At 42.1% G+C, this 19,359-nt stretch overlaps 1 protein-coding gene across 1 annotated transcript in view; it reads left to right on the top strand.

Annotated features, from left to right (window-relative positions):
- Positions 1-3,454: 3,454 nt before the first annotated feature.
- The window catches only part of COL12A1 (collagen type XII alpha 1 chain), a 136,094-nt gene continuing 120,189 nt past the window's right edge, over positions 3,455-19,359 (top strand). The window contains exons 1-5 of the mRNA XM_027768180.1: positions 3,455-3,528; positions 5,521-5,627; positions 14,364-14,480; positions 16,957-17,100; positions 17,532-17,591. Coding sequence (XP_027623981.1) covers positions 5,555-5,627; positions 14,364-14,480; positions 16,957-17,100; positions 17,532-17,591 — 394 coding nt within the window. The 5' untranslated portion in view covers positions 3,455-3,528; positions 5,521-5,554. The remainder of the gene's footprint in view (positions 3,529-5,520; positions 5,628-14,363; positions 14,481-16,956; positions 17,101-17,531; positions 17,592-19,359) is intronic.

Below are 19,359 nucleotides of genomic sequence, written 5' to 3'. Positions count from 1 at the left end.
CACTCCTTCACAGTGAGTATCTTCAAATGCATTAAATCTTAGTATGTGAGCAAGAATGCCCCAACAAGAATGTCCCCAGGGTGCCGCCCTGCGGGGGACACAGCCCTGCGCGCGGTTGGGCCCACATCCCTTCCACCCAGAGTTCGCCTTCAGAGGCAGAAAAAGCCCACCAAGGCGTTGGCTCCCCGAGGGTGACAGGTGAGCTCCCTGGCGGCTGAGAGATGCATTTGCAACTTGCTGCCAAGTCGACAGGAGAGAACTACAAAGTATTTAAACGGAGAAAACCCACACTCAGAAGCACGTGCCTCCCAGTCAGCAATACCGCCATCGCAAGATTAAAAAAGGAGAAAAGCAGAGACACAAAGTATCTGGGTGACATGCACACACTCCAGCCGGCCGGGACTGGTGTGCAAAGCAATTTTCCTTTCCAGTTTCTAGACTGGGGTCATCGTTGTTCCCCGGGGTTTCCCTGGTCATTCCAGGCCAAAAGGCCGGCCAAGCGTTGGCGGGCGCGGGGAGTTCGGCTGGGTACCGGAAAGGTGGCCCTGGGACCTTTCTGTGCCTGGCTCTATCTGTGCGGCCGCCACCGCCCTGGGGCGCCTGTGAGCTGCGTCGGGCTGGGCCAGGAGCTGGGGAGTCAGGTGGGGTGGGCGTGAAGGACTGGCCGGGTGCGAGGGCCGCTTTCGGTGGGCTGGAGACAGGGTACTGGGATCCGGGCGGCATCGTGCACGCCCGCATGGGCTCCGCCGCCGCCGGGTCGTGCACGTCGGGTTACGCCGCCTCGGGCGCGCCGACTAGCTACGGTCGTCAGACCCCCGGTTGTGGACTTGGAAGGGGAAAGCCTGTGCGCTGTGTGGGTCCTTTGTGCGAGCTGCCCAGCTGGACTTGGAGTGGGCAGTGCGTGCTCGGGGAATGTGCAGAGGTGGCGGTTCCCATTCTTCTTTATTCTATTGCTTGTTTTCTCTCTTGCTTCCGCCGGCTCTTGCTGGAGGCAGCCTGTGAGTGGGGTGAGGTGTGGGGTGGCGGGGCGGGAGGGGTGCTCTCTAGATGCCTGTTACTCTAAGGGAGGTTCGGAGGCCACCACGCCTAGGGAGGGCAGGCCAAATTTGCAGACGTCTAATGGGGAAGAGGGATTACACTGGAGACCGGCCCTCTGCTTCTAAGGTCGCAGAAACGCGGCTCTTCCGCCCCCGCCCCCATTGGGGTAATTCAGCCCCCCAGGAGGCCAGAGGCACAGGCCGTCAGAGCGCGCAGACATCTGTAACCAGAACCCCTCCTGTAGCGCTTTGCTGATGCCTCGGTGTGAGTGCCGGAAGCGTCCTCCTGTGCGCTCTGTACAATTTGGCAACGCCAAGTGCCAAGCTTAGGGCCAGGAGTGGGGTGCCCGGCGGCGGAGGCTGTAGAAAGAGGTGCCTGTGCTGGCAGAATGTCAGTCTCGCATATGGCCTCTCCAATAGTGTGCGCGCGTGTGCGTGTGTGTGTGTGTGCGCGCGTGTGCGTGTGTGTGTGGTGTCTTTGGGTTTTAAACCTACTCCTTCTCCACTCCACCGGGTTTCCAGGGCAGGGCTTTCAGTCCGAAGCCTCCGCCCAGGGCCAGGTGTTGCGCTGGCCGGGTGTGAAATGTCTGCGGTGGCACTTGTCCTTGAGAGATTTCCTATTCCGAGGACCCCCGGGTTTCATAGCTTTCCTTTTCCTCCCTCTTGGCTCAAACCAAGCTTCCCAGGTCCATCCCGAAAGCACCGCGGGGGCGAGACAGGACCGGGAGAGCCATCCCCTCGCGCGCCCCGTGCCTGCCGTGGGTTTCCAATAGCTCTCCGAGGCCGAGGAAGACAGAAGGCGCGCCGCGTGCGCAGACAGTTAGTTCATGGAAACCCTGTAAATCGGTTTAAGTGCACCCAGGACAGAGGGGGAGGGGGGGAGGTGCTGGTGGGGAATGGGGCAAAGTGGGAGTGGGGGTGAATTGGTTACACATTCCTGCAGTTCTGAAATTGAGCCCCCCCCCCATTGTCTTTAATTTCGAAAAATAAATCAATTAAAGAAAATCGCACGGATATACCCCGCGCTCCCCAGCCCGCCCCAGGCGGAGGAGTCACGGCTTCCCTTGGCAGGGAACCCGGCTGCGGCTGTCCCCCTCTCCGCGCCCTCCCTCCTCCCCGCCCCCCGGCGGGGCGCTGCTACTACGGGACCGCCACCTCACGCCGAAGGAATGCTCGAAGTATGCACACGTTCCCAAAAGTAGACCTCCTTCGCCGCCGGAGGAGCATACATCACCCGTGGCAGCCGTCCACCTTCTCAGGCGTTTCGTAACCGAGTAAACTGAGAGCTGGGAACAGCTCTCTCTATTAAGAAGCCCGAGGCGCGGAGTTCCTTCCCACTCGGCGAAGGCGAGGCGCCCCAGACGCGTCCCGCGCCCCGACTGCGCTCCCAGGCTGTCCGCGCCCGTCCTGCGGCGCCCGCCGCTCCGCCCGGGTCTCCCTCCTCTGCGACCTCCCGGCGGCGCCAGGTGCTCGGACTGCGGCGCCATCGCCAGGACTGGCCCGGGTCAGACCCTACGCCGGCTTTCCTGACGCCGGGAAACCGTTGTTGCCGCCGCTCGCTCTGTCGCCGCTGTTGCAGGTGGGTCCGACTGCCGATTTCTATCCCGCTTCCTCGCATCCTCCTCCCTGGCCGCGAGGGCAGTTTGTGTCTAGCCTGCAGCTTGCCGGGAGCTGGGGAGAGTCGGGGCAGGACCGTGTGAATCTGTGAGTGTAGATGTGCCTACTCTTTGTCCTGGGAGACAGAGATTTTGTCACTCACTTGGGTCTTTTGAAGAAGAAAATGTGGCTTTTCTTAAAAGCCCATGCAGGGCGACTGTGCGCACGCAAAGCATCCTGTCCCATTTCCGTTTGTAAGAGGCCTTTCATCCGCAAACGCTAGCTGCTCCAGTGAAGGGTGGGCCGGGTCTGTGGCCGCTGTCCCCGTCTCGAGGCTGTAGCTTTGCTGGGAGGGCGCCGGGAAGGTATGTTGGTGACGCCGGTGCGGAATTCTCTGGAGAGCCGGCTGAGTGCTGTGCCGCTCGTCGCGGCTGCGCGGGTGTGTGCGGCATCTCGAGACAGATTCCTGGTGGAGTTCCGGCTCCTTCCTCTGCTTTCGAAGCGCACGAGATGATGCGCTAGGCCGCTCCAGGGGACATTCTGGCCGACGCCCCCAGGTTCTGGAGAAAGCTCCCTCTCTGACCCCTCCCGGTGCAGGGGTCGAGGCCGTATTTGGAGTCTGTGGGGTCTCTGAGGCTATTTCCCCCTCCAGCCTCAGGAGTGTAGGAACCCGCGCGCGGGCGCCCAGCTTCCGTAGAGATCGGAGGCCTGGACTGGGAGCAGAGCAGGTGTCCCGACGCAGCATCTTCAGGGACCACAGTGACTCCCACTCCTCCCACCGCCACTCAGACTGTGCAGCCTCCAAGGAATGCTGGAACAGGGGGCAAAACCTGAGAGCTAAACGCGCCCGTGGCTAACTGGTGGCAAGTCGCTGCGGGGAGTAGCAGAGAGCTAGGTGAGCGCCTGGGGTCTGGACAGACCCCGCGTGTGCGTGCGTGCGTGTGTGCGTGTGTATTTTCTTTTTAAACTTGACGCAGGAGCTAAGGAATGGGCCCCTCTCAGGGGCGTTTGGGGAGGGGGCGAGTGGGCAGATAAGGACAATCCCCTTTGACAGCATCTCCAACCAACTCGGTTTCATTCATGAAGGTGCAGAGAGGGAGTCCACGCTGCCACGTAGTGGCGGCCGCTTTTATACATTTATGTCTCAGAATGCTCAATGAAGTGTTGCTAGGTATTCAGATACACGTTTTGGCTAAAGAGGAGAGAAAACTTTCTTTTTAAAAACATATATGGTTGGAATGCCTGGTTGGCTGGCTGACCTGACTTGACTAGATACCCTGATGCGTGATGATTCATTCTTGCCGCTGAGCAAGGCAGTCGCTAGGTGGCGCGTTAGATCCAGACGAAAGTGCTTCGTCTCAGGTTTTTGTTGAGTTTAGCGGTTTAAGTAAGATCTGCACTCAGCTTTTTCGTAGGTCGGCCTTTAGCTTTTCGTCCGCACGACTGCCAGCTGAATTGGAAATTATAGCAAAGTTAAAGCCAGACGATGAGAAGAATGGGCCAGTCTCACCTCTTGCTTTTCACTGATGTAGAAGGGGTTAGAAATGTTAAACAGCTGTTAATTAGAAAGAATGAAATTGCTAGTCCTTGGATACCCAGAGCAGCGCCAAAATTTTAATCTTGGCTTCATAAAAAGGAGCTCCGGGCAATTTGGCACGCCTGCTCATCAGACATTTAAAACGCAATTTACACTCAGGCCTAGGAAAGCTGCCCTAATACGTTGTGCCAGTAATTTGAAAAGACATGGTTGGAGATTGTCAGCTTCTTTCCTTAAAGGGGATCCACCTTTGGCTCACTTTTGGATTCCCTAGCAGGCAGTCCTCTTCGGCCCTCCGTTTTCCACGAAGTCCAGCCTTACAATAATTTATGCACCTCAGACCCAACTCCTTTTATATTTGCTATTGGCAGCTTCCCAGTCCCGTTCATTGCTAGTAACTTTTGTCTGTGAATTGGACCTTAGACATTTTAAGGAGATTCCATTCTGGTGACATGGGCGAACTACCTACTGTGTGCTGGGAAACCACACAAGATGAATGAGACTCTTCATTTTTAAGGAATTGATAATCTAGTTGCTAAGTCAGGAAAAATCAGAATAGAATGAACAGACTCTTCTCTGGGGGCAAATAGACCTGTAATGTGTCAGGACAAGCGGACATTGAGATGCCAAATTAGTAGTTACTGAGAATTTTTATTGAAAAATACGTCAGGAAAATAGACAAGGGTGTTTTGCCTTTTCAATGGCCTGTCTCTTTATTATATATTTTAGAGTTGTTTTTCCCTCATCTTGGGTAAAGGATTTATCAGATGTGCGAACAACAGTTAGCGGGAGGATTGAGTTTCAGCTGGGTCGTACATATTTCTGTGTAATCCATTTCAGACCTTAAAGAGCTGCATATTTGTAGGCAGAACAAAATGAAGAAAAAGGAGAGTAAAAGAGGTTTATTATACTTTTCCACATTACCCTGAGACCACTAAAGTACAGTTACCTAAAGAGCTCAGCAGCTAGGACAAAGCAGCCAAATAAAAGCCCAGCTGGAAGAGACATTTAGTTGAGTCAGGGATAAAATGACCTCTGAATTAGCCATCACCCAGGCAGGATGAAGGCATGTGGGGGCTGGAAGGCTCTTGCCTGCCATGCTAAGCAGGACCAAGCTCCAGGAAAACAGGACCCTCTTTAAACTTGAACTCCTCCTTAGTGGCCCGATTAAACTTCTGTATGTGCGCTTGACTTCCACTGTCCACAATGGGCCCATTATGTACTGGGCTGGGCCCTGTGGTTATTAAGGCAAATCTGCTCCGGTTCTGGGCTGGGTCCAGGCCCCAGTTCTAACCTGGGTTCAGACCTGCCCGGACCCAGTTCTGATGTGGTCACTGATTCCTCCCGCAGGTCCCTTCATGTGGCTGTGAGCTCGGACCCCAGCATGAGGACCAGGCTTCCCCCAGCGCTGGCCGCCCTGGGCGCAGCCCTACTCCTCTCTTCCATTGAGGCAGAAGGTAAAAGGCTCGCTCTTTCCTCTCTTCCAGTGACAATGCAGAATTCAGAAGGGAAAAAAAAAATCTTTCTTGCCTCCATTGCTGTTCTGTTGTCCTCGCACTTGGTGCTGTCTTCGGTGGTTTCTCTCCTCCAGAGAAACGCCGGCTTCTCCTGAGGTTTTGTCCACTCGCAGCTCTCAGGTCTAGCTCTTTCATCTGCTGCTTAATCCACTCCGTAAAGTGCTCTGTGATCTTGCGCTTGTCTCTGCGGTGTGCTGTCCACACTGCCACCTACACTACCACCTTCCAGGACGACCGGCCCCGGGAGGGGGCAACGGCTGCGCTCAGCTCTACCCACAGGACGCCTCGGGGTGGTATGGAGGAGCCCCGGAGGGCGAGCGCGCTCCATCGCGTGGCTGGTAATTACCTGCCCCGGGGCTGCGACCTCGGTGACAGCACGAAATAAAAGACTCCAAAAGCGCGGGTTCTGCGCGTCTGTGTGTTTTGTGGGGAGCTCCCCTGGTGAGCGGACCAGACAAATAGGCCAGCAGCCAGGACGCCCTGGGGGTAGGTGGGCAAGCAGAGACTGGGGACCCGGAGCGTGTTTCCAGGGCAGGATCGCTGCAGTTCCTGTTTGCTTTGTGGGGCTCCGAGACGCGCGGCCCTGACCAGCCCAGACAGATTGGGCCTGGTCCAAGGTTCAGATCTCGGGAAGCTGAGCGCGCGGAGGAGCCGGCACCACCTCCAGCTCCATTCCCGCAGGGCCCTGCTTCTGACCTTGGTGCGGGGTGCGGGGACTCTCCGGCTCCAACACCAGTGTCCAAGACCCACTCCGTGTGGCCTCGCCCCTTAGGAAACAAAGGGTTCTGCTAGATTTTCAATCTTATTTTATTCTTTTTCTTCTGGATGTCTTGATTTCTCCGTATTCACTAAACAAGCCCGTATTTAGCACGGGGGGAGGGGGAGGGGGGGGAGAGGAGATTGGGGGGGCTTCTGTGTTCCTCAGTTATCACTGCGGGCCGGACGCACTATTCATAGTTTCATTATTCTGCAAGGTAAATGGGTTAATGTCATACAAAACTCTCATCATTACTTTTTTTTTTAAATGAGGAAGTTATTAACAAAATAAAAAACACTTCTTCATATAATGTTGTAAAAGTAGAGTGGGTAATGCTTTTTTTCAGAGGTTTGGGAAGTGGGGTTTCATGACAAAACTGAAGTTTTCAAATCTTTCCACTTCAAGACCACAGGCCCAAAAACTTTAGATCAGAAAAAGCAGAGTACCCAAAATGTGTCGTGTGTTTATAAAAATGACAGAAACCTGCGGGCTCTTCCAACCTGAGTCATGCAGTCTTCTGTGGACCTAGAAGCCTTTCAGAGTGGATCCTATGAAGTACTGTTCAGATGAGGCTGCCCTTACCTTCTTTTTAATGTCCTCTTAGAAGGAAATTTTATTTGAGGAACTTCTGGAAGCTCTACTAAAGATATTCTTAGAATCCTAACAAAAGTGGCTCATTTATTGCTCATTAAGAAAATAGTTACTTGAAAATCAGAAATATGTGCAAATTCTTAGGAAAACAATTAGGTTTGAAATGATGTAAGTGGAAAAAATCAATTCAGAATTAGACAGTAGCTGCTTTATGGATAGTGCTCTTTAAAAAGAACATTTCTGAGTATTTCCATATTTCTCATATTTTTTCTTTTAAATCTGTTTTTATTTCTGGATGGTTCAGTTCTTTCTTTTGCTTAATTAAGCTGTTTCTTTTCTTGTCTTCTACCCTTTAAAGTTAGTATTTTATATATATGTGTGTGTGTGTATATATATATATATACACACACACACACATATACATACATATGTATATATATATATTATATATTTTAAGAGAGATTTTATGTATATACACACACATATATATACATACATATGTATATATATATAAAATATATTTTAAGAGAGATTTTTGCTATAGGGTGTGTGCACTTATGTGCACACGTATGTGTGTGAGAGAGAGAGAGAGAGAGAGAAAGTGATGAATCACCCCTGGAGGGATGACCACACTGCAGTCTTTTCTCTAATCTCCCCTTGGGTTCTTGGGCACACATGCACACAAGACCGGCATGAGTTTCAAGCCTCTGGGTCCAGGACTTGAACCATGATCGTCATGTGAGAGCCCAATGACATAACTGCTACACCATCTGCTAGTCCCTTAATGATTATATTTTAATAGAATTTATTATTTTTTAAATCTTTTTTTTTTAGTTTAGCACTGTCAGATGGGACTATGAGCCACAAATACAAGACACATATGTAACTTAAAATTTTCTGGTAGCCACATTAAAAAAGAAAAAAGAAATAGGAGAAGTTATGTTTTGTAATATATTTTATTGAACCTAGTGCTATCATTTCAACATGTAATTAATATAAAAATTATTAATGAGATGTTTCACATTTTTTTGCATTTACTCTATCACATTGGTGTTTTGTACTTGCAGTTTATTTTGTTTTGGCTTGGCCACGCTTCAAGTGCTCAATAGCCACATGTGGTTGGCGGCTCGGTGTTGGACAGCAGCAGCTCTGGTGTTAACTATCGACTAAGTGGCCCCATGAGCCTGTGAAGGTCTAACAAAATTTGTGGCCAAAGCCTTTCTGGGGATGACAGGCTGAAACAGAATATTTTGGAAATATTTCTCTTGGGAACATTTCAGCTTGCACCCCTGTTTGGTATTATGCCATTTTTGATCACAGTTGTCAAGTAGCCATAATTACTTTGTGTTCTCTTTCATGACTCAGACCTGTTCTCTTGCATTCATACTAGTTTCTCACCATTTCTATGTACTTAATTTTTTATGTGTTGAAAACTCAATTTTTAAAAAATAATTAAAAGGCTTTGGCATTTACTTTTTACATTTCTCCTATTTAATGATAGTACCACCTTTGTCCTCTTGTTTTTCTTCTTTCTACTTTTCTGAGGAACTGTATTTTTCATATTTTGGGATCTTGTACTACAGAAATAAAGGTGAAAATAATTTTTTTTGGTTTTGCCACCAGTCTTTATAATTTTGGCCATAGCCTCTATTTTATCAATCTTATGACTTGCGAGTACTTCGTATAGCCTACAATGTGTGGATTTTTTTGTTGCTGATGAATCAAGTATGTTGATTATCCTTTAGAAAATATAACACATTACATGTAAACATTTGTGGCCAGTACTCCCTGATAACTGGACATCTTTCTAATTAACCTAAAATTTGATAAACTCATTTTTGTGAAAAACAGTTTTAATTTTTATAAGTCCGATTTATAAGTTATAATGTATGATGAACAGTTAGATATTGGGTCACCAGGAAAGTCATCATGCATTTTTGCATAGAAAAACAGAAATAAAAATCATGACTTTCTTTTTTTTCAGTATTTATTTTATTTATTATTATTATTTTTTAACTTGTTATAGTCATCAGAGAGCTACAAAGAGAAGGAAGGTGAGAAAGCAATCCACCAGGTCTGGGACTCGAACTGGGGTCTGCCACATGAGAGTCCAGTGTCCTAATCACCACACCAACTGCTGGCTCCAGTCATGACTTTCTTGATGACGTAATATTATCACTTTATCAATATGTTGGCCAAAGCTTTTATTATCTTACATCTAGGGTTCAGAGGTTAAGTAAAATTTATTTCTATAAACCTGGGTCTAACTTATGTTATAATAGGAATTTCAAACTAGTGGAGAATTCAAAGATCTTTTCTTTTTTAAAAAATTATTATTTACTGAGATCAGCAGATGGCGTAATGGTCACATCACTGGATTACCATGTGGCTGTTCAAGTCCTGGATCTGGCAGCTTAAAACTCACACCGGGTGCATGTGTGTTCATGCCCAAAATCCCGAGAAGATACTGGAGGAGAAGTAACTGCAGCATGACCATCCATCCTGGGAGTGATTCCTTGCTTTCTGTTTCTCTGTCTCTCTCTGTCTCTGGGGCGAGAACACTCAGCCAATAACAAAAACTACTCTAAAAAAAGAATTATTTACTTAATTTTATTTATTATTATTATTATTAAACTTACTATAAGGCACAAGTACTCACTAGAGAGAGAGAGAGAAAGAAAGAGAAAGCAAGCTGCCAGTCTGGGTCTCAGACCACAATTGGCCATTGCTAGTCTCAGGGTCTTCTTTCTTAATGCTCTCATTCTTCCAATGAAAAAAAAAATGAAGCCCAGAAAAACTGGATAACTTGGATAATTAATTAAGTTACTTAGAGACAAAACAGAGACGAGACCCAGGTTTTCTAATCCTAATCTAGTGCTGGTTTAGCCACTCTGTGCTTCCTTTATGCTTCACTACTGGACCGACCAACTCAGTGTAACAAGAGGACATGTTTCGTAATGTATACAAAACAATCTACTGCTTGCGGGCAATACTAACTTTCAAGTGGCCAAGTATTTTTTTTTATCTTGTGAATATAAATGAAATAAATTTCTTTCTTCTTTTCTTTTTTTTTTTGGAGAGGTTTTTTCCCTATAGGGCGTGTGCGCTCGCCAGGCAGACAGAGACAGAGAGACAGAAAGCGAGAAATCACGCCCCCCCCCCGGGGGGATATTCACGCCATAATCCCTTCTCCTCCATTCTCCTCTCAGGATCCTGGGCACGCACGCACAGGCACCCGGCGTGAGTTTTAAGCCACCGGGTCTTGGATGCGAACTGCGGTCGACTACGTGGGAGTCCAGCGACATAGCCATTACGCTAACTGCTGGTTCCCAATGAAATAAATTTCTATATCATGCAAAGATCATTAAATTTATACCTACTTTGCATGGAAAACATATAGGAAATTCATTACACTTTGAACATTTTCTACCATTAAAGTAGTATCCTTTTTATTGCTATCACAAATATCAAACTAAGGATGTTATTAGTTCGTCAATATTTTAGTAATGTGTGCTCAGCTTTGCCTTATCTGTAACATAGTATATACATGTATCAAAACTTATATAAACTTATCAAAGTTCTCTTCCCACTCTTCTATCTTTCCATCTATCCATGTTTTCATCCATCCACCCACTCATTTATCCATCCTTTTCATGGTTGGTCAATTCTTAGATGTATCCTCCTTTTGGATGCCATAATGCAAAATACATTGTTTTTCTTTATCACACACTCAAGTGTTCCTGAACAATGAAAATACATTCTGAGAAATGCATCGTTAGGTGACTTAATCATTGTGTGAATATTACAGACTACACTTTCACAAACCCAGGTAGTATAGCCTATATGCTCCTTATAGGACTGCTGTCATATATGCAATCGGTCATTGACCAAAATGTCATTAGGTAGACCATGAGCGTACATTACGATAAATATTTTAGTTTAAAATAACTTGAACAAGTGTGTAAAGTTCACATACTAAATTGAGTCTATATCTGAATTGAAGCTATCGAGTGCTGCGTTTATTATTTGACCAGGCATCCATTTGTTTTTATATAATCGTTCTCCATAGAGTACAAAAATACAAATGTGCATATGCAGACACAATTGCACATAAATATTGGTTTCTAAAGTTAATTTTTTGACTGAAGTATTTCTTCTTTTCTACATTTAATGTAGTACAGTAGAAAACTATGTGCTTTGGGGTCAGACCATGGGTCAAAGTGTTGTGCCTGTTAGCTGTGTTTACCTCTCTGAGTTCACTGACTCAGCTGTCAAACAGAAATAGTAAGACCTATCAGTGGTAGTTATAAATGAAAAAGACACACTAGGTTAAGTGGCTAGCTTTCTGCCTTTTTCATAGAAAATTCTCAGCAAATATAAGATTCTATAATTATCATTTCTAACATGTCCTAAATCCTGTAAATTTAAGACACAAAATGATTAGAATGAGGCTTTCATAGCAGTGTTTTGATAATGAAATGAATGCAGTTTTATAAAAATTAAACTACTAGAATTATGAATGCTTAAAATTTTGTCTCATTATTATCAATATTAAAGTTTTATGACTATGTATCAGATTACTTATAGTTTAGTTATATTTCTTTTTTTTTTTTTTAAGAGGTTTTTGCCTTAGGGGATGTGCTCTCGCCAAAGAGAGAGAAACAGACAGACAGACAGACATAGTGAGAGGGAAAGTGAGAAATCACCCCCTGGGGGATGGCCAAGTAGCAATCCCTTCTTCTTTCTCCTCTATTCTCCTCCTGGGATCTTGGGCATGTGCTTTGTCTGAGTTTCAAGTCACCAGGTCCAGGACTTGAACCATGGTTAGCCATTGGGAGTGCAGAGACATAAGCACTACACCATCTGCTGGTCCTAGTTTAGTTCTATTTCTATTGGCAGAGATTCTCATTCCATACAGCTGTGGTGTTCTGCAATTACAGTCCATATGAAGCTAGTTCATATTTAAAATATTCCAGCACCAGAATTGTTTCAGGGTCACCTAGACTCTGTGATGATGGTGGTTGTGAATTACTTTTATGTAAAAGATTTTTGAAATCAATAAAATATATTCGTGCATTGATTTAATGTCAACATGGGTCATACACTCACATCTGTTTTGTTGTTGTTTTTTCTTTTTTAATGAAACAAGCAAATGTATAAATAGAATGTCAAGCCTGAAAGGTTGTACATGCAATAAAATTGGCAAGAAAAAAAGTGGAGTGTGCTCTCTATTGTACACATGCGTTCTCTCATACTTTTGATTCCCATACCACATTTGAGTTTCTGTGAACACCTGAAAATCCTCTGAAATGTTAAAGACTTTTCCCCACAGTCAACTTTTCAGTTTATCTGGAATCCTGTTCATTTGGATATCAACAAGGTGGGCCGCTGCTGCCCTCCAGCAGTTTTAACCTAATGTCTGCTGCTTCAGGTCAATTTCCTTCCAAGGTTGGTGGTACTGTTTTTCCATGTACTGATTTTTTAGAAAAAGCATGCTCAGGCCAGTTGTGTCTGCCTTTGCATTAAATTTGTCCTGAGCCATTGCTATCGGAACAATATTTTATAATGATATTCTTAATACCTATTGTCCTATTAACATCTGTTGCATGCTTGTTATACTAAGTGATGACAACAGCTAAACTTTGCAATATGATTGCAGACAGGAGAATGTTGAATAATTAAAAATGCTTGTAGATTAATAGCCTAATCTCACTGCCTGTGTATGGGTAGCAAGGAAATAACATTCATTCTAGTCCTAGTGAATCCAATAAAAATAAAAAGCCATCTCCTACAGTTGGAAGCAGCAGTTCATTAAAGCAAATGTTTGCTTAATTTGTTTTATGTCCATTAAAATGTGCTGTTAATAGTATATAAATTCCTAACCCCAGTTAAAGTCTATGACTCATGTCTCGACACTACTGTATTTCAATTGACCTTTGTAAAATCCTAAAAGGGGATTGTAATCTCTCAAAACAGAGGCAACAATTCCTACTCCCCAGGAGTACTTTCAGACTAAAGCATTTTAAGAAGAGTGTGGCTGACAGTCACCTACCTTTGTTGACCTGCTCTGAGAGTAGTCATTTTTAATGTATTCACCATGCACTGACAGTGAGTCAGTACAGCGCTGCATGACGAGGCATGAACACTGGAGAGAGAATATCATTATAAAATATTTTGGAAACGTCTTTGTGTAATGACTACCGTACATGGAGGCTTTTGTTCATTGTGGGAAACTAAAAACAAGTCAACATTTCATTGACACATGCATGATGCTGTGCAGTTTGTATGTAAACTATCCCTTTCTGTACTTTTCGGTCATTCCTGTCGTCGACTTCTTCAAGTTTTTATGCGCAGTCATGTCTTCAGATCGCTGATCCTTCTTCACTGTTTTCTTTGAGTTCTTTAAATAAATGTCCATAAATACACATTGATGTTGTCTGTTCATAATTAACCATTGTTTTGTAAAGGACCATACTGGCATTTTAATTTAAAATGCCATTTTTAGTATGGAGTATACCTGCTGCAGAGGAGATAAGTGTTGGTTTACACCTCGGAAACATATAGTAAGTTGGTGTAAACGGGGACAATAGTAGTTCTAAAAACATCTGTCTATCGTTTATATACTTCTAAATCTTTAACATCCCTTACTAGTTTTGAATAGTTTCTATATGAACATGAATATACATTTATATGTATATTTCCTTGTGAGATAGAACTCAATTTCCATGATTTTTTTCCTTTCATTAAAATTTTTCATCTCTGCCACAGATCAAATTTTATCAAACCATGATTCATAATAAGGCAACAATGCAGAGAATGAACCAAAAACATCATTGATTCTTTTCCACATGATGGAAAAAAAAAGTATAATGTCAGCGTTCTAAATTAACTTCTGTGGTTGTAAGCAGGTTGTGATTTGGCATGCTTGTTCAAAATGCACTCAGCATGTATTGAAATTCCTTTAATTGTTATGTGAATTGTTTGTATACGTGGTTATTATATGTGATTTCATTGTACTTGTATGTACTTGTATCCAAATATGTTTCTATTATGCTTGATTTTGCTGGCCATTCTTGAATGACCTAGCAACTCAAGAATCAAAAGTGTTTTGTGCTGTCTTCTGTAATATGTATACTCTCTAATGTTTTGTCAAATCTTGTCAGCTTTTAATTTTACTCTTATCCAACAAGATATCTTTCTTATTTGTTGGAAACAAATTTATGCAAAGACAACTTTAGTAAGCTTTGCTCAACACAATTCTTTATTAATTAAATTGACCATTTTGGGACATTGGAAAATATAACTAATATTAACTCTCTCTTTTACAGTTGACCCACCTTCAGACTTGAATTTTAAAATTATAGATGAAAATACTGTTCATATGTCATGGGCAAGACCAGTTGATCCAATTGTTGGTTACAGAATTACGGTGGACCCTACAACAGGTAGGTTTTGAGAGATTTGGGTGTTAGGGCAGAGACAGCAAAGACGACATAACCTAGTTCTCTTTCTTCTTCCCATTTCATCATGAGGAAGCTGAGATTTAGAATGTCTAAGGGATTAGGTTGATGTCACAAGGTATTTGATGGACTCAGGTTCTGGAGTTCCAGCACAGAACTCATATTTTTGAGGTGCTGAGCTTTATTATTAACATGGTGTGCTGTGCTAAGCTGTTGTTAAAAGGACACTTTTAAAACCCAATCAGAATATTGCTAGTAATGTTTGATATTATAAAATAAAATTCTCATTTTTGGCATTCTTTTTGAATTACTTAATATTTTCAACATTTAAAGTGTCAAGTGATAAAATTAGTTGTTATGCCTTAACCATTGTTCAGTAATCTGGAAGCATTCTTTTGGATAATGATGAGCGACTCTGATGGAAAACAAGAATTTACTTTGACTGGTGGATTCTATAGATCCTAGGCCCAGTCTTGGAGAACACAACAAAATGAAACCCGTTTTGGTTGTTCTCAAGTGTTATCTTTAGTTTTAACAATGTTGTCCAAGTGTGAAGAATCAATCTGTTGATTAATTTTAGTTTTTTTTTTTTTAAATTTAAATTTCACCAGCGAGGGGGAGAGAAAGAAAATGAGAAAGCAAACTGCCAGATCTGAGACTCAAACTGGAGTCAACCATGTGGGAGCCCAGCACAGTTAACTACCATGCCACCAACCACCATGCTGGCCCCTAATTTTAGTTCTTAAAAGGGATGGGACAATAACTGTTTCCATTAACACTGGTCAAGTGGTAGGAGGAAGTCTTGGATCTACTGACAGTAGATATGGGTTGTCAACACAGTTTATCACTACAGCTGTGTTTACTTACCTCTAGTCCTTTAAAAACGCCAATGATTTTAAATTCTGATTTATCAGAGAACTTTTTTCCTCCCCTAATTATGATCTAAGAATTTAAAGTGTTAATCCAATTTTCTTCTTTGACATTTTCTTCTCCAAATACTTTTGCAGCTAACTCATTCATTCATTCAGAACAAGAAAGCAATTTAGTGTCCGTTCAGTTTTCACATTTTGGAAATTACTGGCTCCCTAAACTGGCACTGGGACCAACCATCTCAGCAGAACCCCAATGTCTTGATGTTCCCTGGGGAGTCCTAGTGGTTTTTACATGTTCCAGTTGTAAACAAAAGTATTTCCTAAGGTCCTGGCACACCTGTTACCTTTCTTAACTATTTATGTTTTGGTGAAACAATTTTTATTGCCAGAGGGTGTGTGTGCATGAGAGACAGCGAGCTAAGCACCCCCTAAAAGCACCCTCTGATGCAGTGTGGTCATGCTACAATCCTTTTTTCTCCTTTACTCCATCCCCTAAGGGTTTAAATGTATATGCATATGTGCCTGGTGTGTTTTTTAAACTATTGGGGCTGGATTCAAACCATGTCAGCCATGTGAGAGCTGGCTCCCTATGCATAGCACTTAACGGCTGTGCTCCAGGATCAGCCTTGATGAAAATTTATTATAATATAATAAAAAATCTTAATAGGTCCTTTGTCTCTAGGAAATATCATGCTTCCTCCTTGACTTGAAGATGACTGGGATTCAGGAGGACATACATAGCTGTCAATGTGCAGTGTATAAGTAGACAGGACACTGCACCTTGAAATGGTGGATACCTAGTTAAGTCAATTCGGAGCACCATGATCATCCCTTAAGATATGCACCTATTTGAATATGAAAATACATTGTTTCTGTACAAACTGTTTTCTGCTTGGAATTAATTTTAGCCTAAATTCTTAACCTGTGGGATTTGTTTTCCTTGAGCTTATTTTCATCCACTATTTCTCTCTCTCCATTCACCAATGAATAACTTAAAATGAAATTCATTTCTACTTTATACCTGACTTTTAAAATATTTGTTATCTATTATTAATTTTCAAAAACAATGAACGATTTTTGGTTTGATAGTCTAGTATACTTTTTATTACTTATTATTTTATTTATTTATTTTCTTAATTTGGCACATGCACTCACGAGAGAGAGAGAGAGCACCTCCGTCTAATAGAGTGTGGTCACGCTGCAATCCCTTCTTCATCTTTCCGTGTGTTTTTCAAACCTCTGGGGCTGGGATGTGAATCACAATCAGCCCTGTGGGATTCAGATCCCTTAACCACTAGGCTACAAGGCTGGCCTTCTGGTATATTTTTAACCTAGAAGAATTCTGTACCCTTAAATGGATATTAGATATGATTATAACAAGTAAAGGCAATGCCAGTCCATTTATTGAATTTCTAGAAGTCAATGTTTTAGCTGAAAGAGAGTAAAAAATAATGTTTGGATCTTCTGAAGAAAAAAAGTATATATTGAATTTTTCTGTTTTGAGCACCTATGGGAATTACAGTATATTGTGTTGCATTACATGTGAAAACTATTTTGTCACATTCATATTTTTCTTTTTATATTTACAGATGGGCCCACTAAAGAATTTACCCTTGCAGCTAGTACCACTGAAACTTTATTATCAGATCTCATACCTGAAGTAGAATATGTGGTGACAATAACTTCGTATGATAAAGTAGAAGAAAGTGTACCAGTCATAGGCCAACTAACAAGTAAGTGCACATATACACTCAAGTACATTTACTTTGCAGAAGATTTTCCCAACTTCAGTTTAATTTTCTATTATACAGTTAATTTATACCAGTATTAACTGTTCTTTCTGTGATCCTAATTATTGGTAGATATAAACTACTCATTCCTGATTTATATTCTTGAACTGTGAAAGCATTTTTTTTTATGAATGAAAGCTATTTAAAACATTTAAATTCTCCAGCAGTCATGTTAATGTGTTTTGAAAATATCTTTAAAATCTTATTGAAAATAATTTATTTGCAAGTGAATGTTTATTTGGCAGTATCCTCTACCCAGCTGAGTATGGGTCATATGTTTGAAAAATATGGATTAAAAACAATATATTTATTCTCTTTGTAGGAAATAGTTTTTTGGGTTCATTTCCTTTTGTAATAATCAGATTTTGACTCAGTTCAAACAGGTGGTTCAACAAAGCCAGGGGAGAAGAAACCTGGAAAAACAGAGATGCAAAGTGAGTGTTTCCCTTAATACAGTTGCATGGATTTGTAGAAGTCATAAATGTAGCATGTAATAGAAGTTATATATTTGTGGGACACAGATATAGTTTATTATCTATTGATGAAGATGTGTGTCATGTTCTCAACTGGACTGAGATGTGTATCGTGCTGGGTAAAGTTTCTTTACAATCTAAATGATGTATAGCGATTGAATGTATAAATAATAATTATAATAACAATAAAGAAGGATGAGAGAAAAAAGTTAGTTATGTACATAGATTGATCTTATTCTTATATTAATTTTTATAAGCTTTATCTAGAAGGAACACAGATCATATAAGACTAACATATAACTAAGCCAGTACAATACCGAAGTTTTGATTTTCTAGTCACTTTTTCATACTATATACTAACACATTATTGTTATTTTTCTTTTTTATTTTATTTTATTATTATTTTTTCCATGCCAGAGGGAGCATGCATGCATGAGAGGGAGAAAAGAAGACATACCCCTGAGGGACCTGGCCATGCCATGATCCTTTTTCCTCCAAATATTCTTTTTCATGGGACTGTCAAGAATTTGCATGTGCCTAAACTTTCACACAGGACATTTGTAGTAGGTGAAAAACAAAGCTAATCAAAGAAGCATAACTCATTTCTCAGAAACACACTCATAGAAATAGGTGGTACATAGGGATATAGGAATAACGGAAGGCTGAAACATGACAGATGACCTCGGTTAGTGTGTGAAACAATTCAGTTGCCATGAAAATACATTTCTAGGTCAAAGTGTGTATTACACTCATCTCTAGGGCATCTGCATGGCTTCAGTTGATTGTAGTTGCAACCTTTCCCAGAGGGTCTGATAACCTGGTACATTAGTAACCAGATGAAAGTAATTCCATTTAGTCTAGGATGTGCAGTTATGAACCTTCTTTTGTCTTATACTGCTCTGTCTGATTTACTGGGATGGACCCTTAAGGCTTTTTTGGACGTCTGGATTTTGCCACCTTGTAAAAGTTGGATTTATGATCCAGAACGACAATAAAAAGATTATAAACACAAAGCCCTCTTTAAATGGAAAATTTCCCTCCAGATCACTGCTTATCATTTTTTCAGAAGTCTAATAATCTGAAATGAAGTTTATAGCATGCAATTACAATGCTAACATTTCCCCCAAATCATTGATGTTTATTTGGCATTATTCCATGCTAACTTTTTAATAGACTTAACTTGGTCTCTTAAATAGTATGCAAAAAATACTCAAGCATGCAGCTTGTACTTGACTTGCAAAATTGTTCAAGATCCTTTCTTCTTTTTCCTAGCCAATTAGTATTACTTATATTGTATAATATATAACATTTTATATTATCTATATAAATATAAATTTTTTAATGAGCACCTACCTGATGCCCACCACAAAAAGGAGGAAAGTTAAAATATTTAGTTAAGACAGCCAATCATTGCATTTTCATAATTTAAGGATGCCATGTAGATTTTTAGCTTTCCAATTAAAATGAATGATTCCCCTCTATGGTCAGTAAAAGTTGTTTTACTTAATTTAAATATATGGTTAAATCTTGTTAGGACAAGATTTTCTGATTATTGTGCATCATTTTGTGCTTTTTAAAAAACTTCTATTAGTCTTCATTAACTCTCTAGATTAACCCTATAGCAAATTTTAAACAAATATATTTAAAAATGCAGAATATTTAAAGATTTTCTTTTCAGCTCAACTGCATTTAACTTGAATGGTACCACATTTATTTTGTATTTATTTGC

Source organism: Tupaia chinensis, unplaced genomic scaffold, assembly GCF_000334495.1.
Source record: "Tupaia chinensis unplaced genomic scaffold, TupChi_1.0 Scaffold145685_1, whole genome shotgun sequence".
NCBI lineage: Eukaryota > Metazoa > Chordata > Mammalia > Scandentia > Tupaiidae > Tupaia > Tupaia belangeri.
Note: the sequence above shows the minus strand (reverse complement) of the source record. Positions and strands in the feature narration are given on the sequence as shown.